The following is an 8,736-nucleotide window of genomic DNA, read 5'->3' on the forward strand; positions in this document are numbered from 1 at the left end:
CAACGAACACGCTGCTCCTATCAATCTTTGGATGGAAGGCTAGGATAGGATTCTAAAGAATAGGATTTGTTTCTCAAAGAATAATTTTCTAACTGTTCTTGTGTTCTCCTCCAATACTGTATTTAAGTCTTTCTTCAGTGTTCTAATTTTCTAATTCAGAAAACATATAAGATGGATGCAAGCACATGCAAGCCAGGTCAAGTATGTCAGATGTGATAGCACATGGTAAATCACTTTATCACAATATTTACAATGCAAATTTGTGAGGTTTTCCTGACTCCTCTTCACTCCCCTCTATAGATGTCTACATTATTTGCTGTTCAAAATTAGTGAGGCTTGGTACCTTAATGCCATACTATTTATATTCTGAGACAAGAGAATATAATTTACCTTATTCCAAGGCAATTAAAATTTTACAGCTACAATTACTTATTTCCCCACAGGATTTTGGTAATCATCCTTCTCATATAATGGACTTAAGGCCCCAGCACACCCAACATGTCCTGCTTACTGCTAGATTCGTCAGGTCTGTAATTAATAATTGTGTTTAATGTTGATAAATAAAATTGTCAGGGCTCCTTCCACTAATTGGTATTCCAGATAACAGTTAATAGGTTTATTTATGCCTTAATAAAAGTCTTGTAATTTAGTTTTCCCTCTGCTAGGCAGGTCTTAATCTGTCATTACTTGTCTTATGATACTATCAGCATAAGATGACAAGCATGGAAGAGCCTATTTACATACAGCAGATCTCCTGTTGCTGCTGTGAATTTTTACTTAAGAGTATAAACATCAAAAAAATAACCATAGCTTTTTTAAATTAAAGAATTTTCAATACACTGCAAGGAAAAAGCCAAAAGTTCAAAGCAAACAAAACATGATTATTGATATTTTTAAGATTATAATTCTCACCATAAAGAATTTATCATTTACACAGGAGACAAAAATTATCTGTAAGCAAACAAACAAAAAAAAAAGGCAGATGATAAAATAAAATAATTTTTTTTTCACAGCTGTTCACCTGCTTGGTTTCAAAATACTATCATTCCAATGATTCCAGTGCTTAACTTGAGTACCATTCTTGAATACACGCTCTCCATAACCCCACCTAGTAGTGTTGCTTCTTAGAATCATAGAACAGTTCGGGTTGGAAAGGACCTTAAAGATCATCGAGTTCCAACCCCCCTGCTATGGGCAAGGACACCCTCCACTAGACCAGGTTGCTCAAAGCCTCATCCAGCCTGGCCTTGAACAACTCCAGGGATGGGGCATCCAGAGCTTCCCTGGGCAACGTGTTCCAGTGTCTCACCACCCTCACAGCAAAAAATTTCTTCCTAATATCTAGTCTAAAACTGCCCACTTTCAGCTTATAACTGTCATCCCTTGTCCTGTCACTACACTCCCTGATAAAGAGTGTTCCCCTACACCTCCTGTAGGCCCCCTTTGGGTACTAGTAGGCTGCTACAAGGTCTCCCTGGAGCCTTCTCCTCTCCAGGCTGAACAACCCCTACTCTTTCAGCCTGAGCCTGTCCTCATAGGGGAGGTGCTCCAGCCCTCTGACCATCTTTGTGGCTTTCCTCTGGACTCTCTCCAACAGGTCCATGTCTTTTTTATGTTGGGGGCCCCACAGCTGAACACAGTACTCCAGGTGGGGTCTCATGAGAACAGAGTAGAGGCGGAGAATCACCTCCTTCGACCTGCTGCTAATGCTTCTTTTGATGCAGCCCAGGACACGGTTGGCTTTCTGGGCTGCAAACTCATATTGCTGGCTCATGTTGAGCTTCTTATCAACCAACACCCCCAAGTCCTTTTCCTCAGAGCTGCTCTCAGTCCATTCACCCCCCCCAGCCTGTATTTGTGCTTGGATTGCCTTAACCCACATGCAAGACCTTGCACTTGGCCATGTTGAACTTCATGAGGTTTGCTTTGGCCCACCTCTCAAGCCTGTCAAGGTCCCTCTGGATAGCATCCCTTCCCATCACCTTCTGGATGGTGTCTGCCACACCACACAGCTTGATGTCGTCTGCAAACTTGCTGAGGGTGCACTCAATCCCACTGTCAATATCCCCAACAAAGATGTTACACAATATCAGTCTCAGTACCTAGCCCTCCAGAACACCACTTGTCACTGGTCTCCACTTGGACATTGAGCCATTGACCAGAACTCTTTGAGTGCGGCCATACAGCCAATCCCTTATCCAGCAAGTGGTCCTTCCGTCAAATCCATGTCCCTCCAACTTAGAGACAAAGATGTCATGTGGGACTGTGTCAAAGGCTTTGCACAAGTCCAGGTAGATTATGTCAGTTGCCCTTCCCTTATCCACCCGTGCTGTGGCCCCGTCACGGAAGGCCACCAAATTTGTCAGGCACAATCTGCCCTTCGTGAAGCTGTGCTGGTTGTCACCAGTCACCTCCTTGTTTTCCATGTGCCTCAGTATAGATTCCAGGAGGATTTGCTCCATGATCTTGCCAAGCACAGAGGTGAGACTGACCAAGCTGTATTTTTCTGAGTCTTCCTTATTCCCTTGTTTAAAAATGCGGGTTATGTTTCTCCTTTTCCAGTCTGCGGGTCAAGTGCCACGACTTCTCAAATATGATGGACAGTGGTTTGGCAACTTGATCTGACAGTTCCCTCAGAACCTACCAATGTATCTCATAAGGTCTCATGGACTTGTGCATTATTCAGGTTCTTTAGATGGTCTCGAACCTGATCTTCTCCTACAGCTGGCAGTTCTTCCTTCTCCCAGTCACTGCCTTTGCCTTCTGCAACTTGGGCAGTGTGGCTCGAGCTCTTGCCAGTGAAGACTGGGGTAAAGAACTTGTTAAGTACCTCAGCCTTCTCAATATCCTGGGTAGACAGGTCTCCTGCTTCCTTCTGGAGGGGGGCCATTTTTTCCCTAGTCCTCCTTTTATCACTCACATACCTATGGAAGTTCTTTGTGTTACCCTTAATGTCCTCAGCCAGATCTAATTCTATTAGGGCTTTAGCTTTCCTAACCTGATCTCTGGCTTCACGGACAGTTTCTCTGTATTCCTCCCAGGCTACCTGTCCTTGCTTCCACCTTCTGTATGCTTCCTTTTGTTGTTTGAGTTTGCTCAGGAGTTCCTTGTTCATCCATGCAGGCCTCCTGGCATTTCTGCCTGACTTCCCCTCTGTTGGGACGCATCACCCCTGAGCCTGGAGGAAGTGATCCTTGAATATTAGCCAGCTTTCTTGGGCCCCTCTTCCCTCCAGGGCTTTATCCCATGGGACTCTTCCAAGCAGATCCCTGAAGAGGCCGAAGTTCACACTTCTGAGGATCTTGAACTCCACCAACTCATGGTAACTGCATCCCAGGCTGCCCCTGAGTTCCACATTACCCACCAGCACTTCCTTGTTGGTGAGAACAAGGTCCAGCATAGCCCCTCTCCTTTTTGGTTCCTCTATGTCTTGGAGAAGGAAGTTGTCATCAACACGTTCCAGGAACTTCCTGGCCTGCCTAAGCTGTGCTGTTCTTCCAATAGATATCAGGGTGGTTGAAATCCCCCATGAGGACCAGGGATGTATAAGATGTCATCGTCTTCATGTCTAAGACAGCATCTTTCTATTCCTCTTTAAAGCTAAAAATCTTATCCAGCATTTTTATCTTGCACTTCAACTAACAAAACATCCTTTGAAATAAAAAAATTACTTTTCTCATATGCAGAAGAAACTGCTGTTGTAATGTTCTGTCTACTTTGGATAAGGCTCCCCTCTTTTCCTTATGTTGGTTCTCTACTCCTGATCACATAAAAACACTATCATGATCATTTTACTCATACCACAGATTTTCCTGTCCTACCTGTCTTTCAGTATCAAAAGACCATCTCTTTTCTCCAGTTGTGATGCATTCATAGTTTGAATGTTTAGTTAAACTAACCTAAAATTAAAACTAGAACATTTATATTGCCTTCCATGTAATATCATACCAAAGCCTTCTAAAAAATTCTCCTTTGCCTGATTTTTGGTAAATATCAAAACAAGGATACTGTCAATGAGCTTCATTTTTCCTATTATTTCCATCTGGTATCTCATTTTACATGAAATTGTTTGCCTGCCGGAAAACACAGTATTTCTCCATATGTGCAGTACGTAGGATGGCAGCCCCTTTCCCTATGTCTAGAACCCCCAATTTAACAACTGTGTTGTAGCATTTTGAAGCTATCATTGCACTTCATAACCAGGATTCCTGTTATTCAGTACAGGTCAGCATCCCCAACTTAATGCACTTTCTTAGGATGGGGAATAAAAAAAGCAAACCATCACCTCTGTTTACTTTTTTTGTGAAGAGCAGTTTGGAGTAAATACACAGAAACATTCAAGTTACTGACTGCTTTGAGAGACTGAATTAGAATATAACACAATTCCACAATGAACTATATCTATTATCATTAGGGAGAGAATATACTGTTTAAGTATACACATTTTAAGTACCCGCCCATGAAGGATCAAGGAATTACAATAAAAGCATTAAATTATGTACCTTGTGATGTGTATAAGAAATTAACACAAATACAGGTAAATCACAAAGAGCAATTAATTCTTGCATTAAACAAATGAAGAAAAAGACAATGGAAAGTGACAAATCTGACTTCACTGAGAGATGGAAGAAAGCATTTTTGTTTACTGTATTTTGGTGAAATAGAACAGTCAGCAGGATGAACTGAGTAGTACTACACAAGACCAAAATTTTCATGCTAAGCTTCAAAAGCTTTGTGTATGTAACAGTTGATGATATTTGTACTAAAAAAGCTTGACCTTTACTTTCTCTGGTTTATTGCAGTACAGACTCTGCTCAAGCAAACCTACAAAACCAACCTCACAAAAAACCAAACCAAGCCAAACAACTGCAACACTTTAATGAACTTCAGACTGAAGCTAAGAGATCATTCCAAGGCACGCTGGAATGAGAAGCAAACTAATGAACAGTGAAAAGGGAAATGATCATGAATCAAATCAAAATCACTTTTTTAAAAGTTAAAAGCTCAAGAAATGTGCCACAAATCACCAGAGCACGCAAGCCCAAAAGTTCTACTATTATCTGTGTGATCTGGAGTCGGTTTCTTTCCACTGCCTCAAATGGTTCCTCAGAACCTAGCCATCTTTAAAAGTGATTTTTAAGACACCGAACGATTCCATATTGCAGATCCACATAGCACCTTCTTGTGCCTACTCTCCCCTATGATGTGCAGTCTAATCTGGAACTGGCCATTATTTCAAAATCTGAAGAGAGAAGATGCGTCTCAGATTGCCTATTTACCTTAAAAAAAATTCGAAACAATTTAAGTCAGTTTGAAGGTTTAAATCCTATTTGAAATATGACTTAAAGAACATAAAATAATTTCTTAAGTATGCAAGCCTTCTTTCAAACATATTCCTTCAGAGTCATCACTTCAATACTTCTGGAAATTTCATATCCAACTTTAAATTATTTATTACTGTTTTTTGAACCAAAGGTTCTTGGGAGATATCATGAGCAACAGAATTCCAAGTAATGCATGAGCAGTTATATCTTGAGGTTCTGTGAAAATGACTTAAAATAGAGATAAACTATGAAAGAATCACATTGTCAGCATGGCTTTTCCTGGTTCTCAAAATCAAAACTGTGTTGAGTGCAGAGATATCAAGTAAATAGAGTCCATCAGAATTCTCATATATGTCAATACCAGTAAAATATCATGAGGTTTAGGGTATTCTAGCTAGTCACTTCAGTACTAGTCACTTCAAGTACATCTCATGATTCCTTTTCAATTTGCTCTTCTTACTCAAGACTCTATACACAGGAACACTTGCACTGTAAACCCAGCAAATATTCTGAAACACAGTTCAAACATTGTTTTCTAACGATGTGAATTTAAGTTACCGAAAACAGGATGATCAAAGAAGAGAGCATCTGACACTGAATCAAAACACTTTTGATTCAATGGCTGACTTCTTCAGCCAGTTTACTCTTCAGGCTTCTAGAAAATGTATCACCTTCTCTCTGTCCTGCTATTTTCCCTTTATGTGTATGAATGATCCTTCTTTTAATATCCTTTACTCTGTGTCAGAATTGTTAGAACTTCGAAACTAGCAAGTACCAAAGAACTAAGGATGATAGCAATGCAGAAGAACCAAGTGAGTTCTTGTGTCAGTCCTCACTGCAAAGAAATTAAAGAAGATATTTAACAGCTGGGAATCAAGAGGTGATGTTTCTGGAGACTGGCACTAAAATTTTCCATGGGATAGTTGAATTCCACACGAGGAAAGATTGAGGAAAACTAGGGAATCTAGACACAAATCTAATTAAGCATGTACTTAGAGAGGGAACACAGTAGGGACATAAAATATGGACTGTTATACATTGTGTAAACAGAGAGCATTTTATTTATCTCTCAAAAACCACAAGGTAGCAAGTAAATCAGATGAAAACAGCATCCATCAATTTCAGTTGTTTACCAGATGCCAGCAACTTGGAAAATCTAGATTCATATAATTTGAAACACATTAGGAAATTATTTCCTTTCAGTCCACAGCAGTAATGTCCCAGGTTGAATATGTGCCAGTTTTAGGGCCCACATTTACGAAATAAACAGATCAAACAGTGAGAAATTTCTCTATGGAAAAAATTTAGGTTGAGCCTCAGTAAGGTAGTTTTTGAACATTAGAACAGGGGAACAAGATAACTAGGAAGGTTGTAAATATTACTTCATTGTAAGCTTTTAAGAACAGGTTAGCCAAATATCTGTTGGTGTGGTGCAGACATTCTTTTTCTGTCTCATAACAAAGCAGACAAAACTGTTCATATGCTTTGTAAAAGCACTCTCCAGCCTTCTGTTTCCATGACTCTATATAACAAAATGATAAAGTACCGTATCAACAACTAATCTGTTCCAACAAGACAGCTCTTCAGAGATTTGATCCAGAATACTTTCGATAAAATCCTAAAAATTGAAATTATGTGACCACCCTGATTATTTATCTTCTACTACAAATCTACTACAAGAATATACTTTTAAAATTACCTGTTTTGTTGACAACATCCAATAATTCATCAACAGAACTGATTATTGCAGCAAGGAGGTTGGAACTAGTAAACCAGCTGAGTGCTTCAACACAGAGAACGTGTTCCTCTTCATGACCTGTGAAACAGCATTGTAACTAGTAATAAAACTAAATAACTTAGATAACGCACACTACTATCTCCAGCTCTTTCAGAAATTAACAAAACTAATTACATAAACCACAAACTAACCCTTCTTTCAGGACAATTTAGACTGTACTAAATATGCTTCCAGAACACCTAAAACAGAAAACTTTTGGCACTATGAGTTTACATGTGTAGTTGTAACATCTCTTTCAATGCTTCACAGATTAAGTATTTCTTTTAGGGGAAATTACATTTGTCAAGAAATCCAGAAATCACAAGTGCAGAAATTACAAAATTACACTAAATTGGTCTACACTCTATTAATAATAACATTACTGTTTGTTATTCACTAACCATGTAATCTGACATAACAATTATCAAAGAAGAAAATAATTAGCTTACTTGACAGATTATGTTTGCCTTTGGAGTCTCCTATACAAACTAGAAGTCCAATTCCTTCTTTGAAGCTGCTTACCCAGGAGAAGAGGGTACTAGAATACTGGGCTAAAATTTTAAGTCTGTTAACTGCCAAAACTGCAATCACACATCTTCGGAATACACAAATAAGTCCCCTGAATTTTCTTTTCTTCAGTTTTTCTTCATCTTGATTCTTTTCCTCTACATCAGAGAGAGCATGAACTAGGGTTCTAATCTCCTGGTTCACTAATTCATAAATGTTGACCTGATTTTGGAGAAGGTCTTTTTGGGAAGACATAGCACATAATCGGCCATAAAGAGGATACAGGGCACCTGCCAATAGTGCACAGGCTGCCAGGAGAGATGAATGCTCCTTCTGAACCTGCATTAATGTATTTTTCACTGAAACATTTTCAAGGGTCAATTTCTCCTGTCTTTTTTCAAGGACACTAATTTTTTCCTTGTTTTTCTCTGCTGTTTCTTGGTATTCCTGAGATAAGGGGAAAAAAAAAAAAAAAAGAAGAAAAAAAAAAACAAACCAAGATAAATATTAACTAGAAGATTTTTTTAAAATAACAAAATTATTTTTACCTGGACAAAAGCTAAAAGATTTTTTTTTCCAGATGCAAACAACACATTAAAAGAACAAAAAATATTAGCAATGACAGTCAAAGTATCTCTCCTAGCAAACAGTTACACAACCAGATATATGAAAACAAATCAATCGTACAAGTAAAATTTGCACAATCTGCAACCACAATTGGACTCCATATATCTGACAATAATCCCCTAATACTGCAACAGCCTACAGAAGGTCCAACAGTAGCTGGTTGTCCACAATACAGTTTTACGAGTTGGCCTAACAAGAAGCAATTAGATGCTCCAGTTTCAGAAAGAACACTGCTCTTCAAAGCAGTAAAGAAAGCTAGTGTAAGAGAGAGGGAAAAAAAGAAAGAAAACTCTGGAAGATAAACCTAAACAGATTGGCAGCAGCTGGGAAAGGGGAACTAAAGGTGATCTCTTAATTACTTCGTAATCAACCCCCTACTTATATATTCACAGATTAATTACATCTCATACAGAATTGGGTTTTCAAACAAACAGTGTAATACAGATACTTGTATTTTGACTAGTGCCATTACAGATTTTTAGAACTTGCAGAACATTTTTT

At 38.8% G+C, this 8,736-nt stretch overlaps 1 protein-coding gene across 1 annotated transcript in view; it reads right to left on the reverse strand.

Annotated features, from left to right (window-relative positions):
* The window catches only part of CCDC171 (coiled-coil domain containing 171), a gene marked incomplete at both ends in the record, with an annotated part of 44,722 nt that extends 36,667 nt beyond the window's left edge, over window positions 1-8,055 (reverse strand). The window contains 2 exons of the mRNA XM_010079395.1: window positions 7,024-7,140; window positions 7,551-8,055. Of these exons, the coding sequence (XP_010077697.1) occupies window positions 7,024-7,140; window positions 7,551-8,055 (622 nt within the window). The remainder of the gene's footprint in view (window positions 1-7,023; window positions 7,141-7,550) is intronic.
* Between the last annotated feature and the right edge of the window lie 681 nt (window positions 8,056-8,736).

This window comes from Pterocles gutturalis, unplaced genomic scaffold (assembly GCF_000699245.1).
Source record: "Pterocles gutturalis isolate BGI_N339 unplaced genomic scaffold, ASM69924v1 scaffold1964, whole genome shotgun sequence".
Classification (NCBI taxonomy): domain Eukaryota; kingdom Metazoa; phylum Chordata; class Aves; order Pterocliformes; family Pteroclidae; genus Pterocles; species Pterocles gutturalis.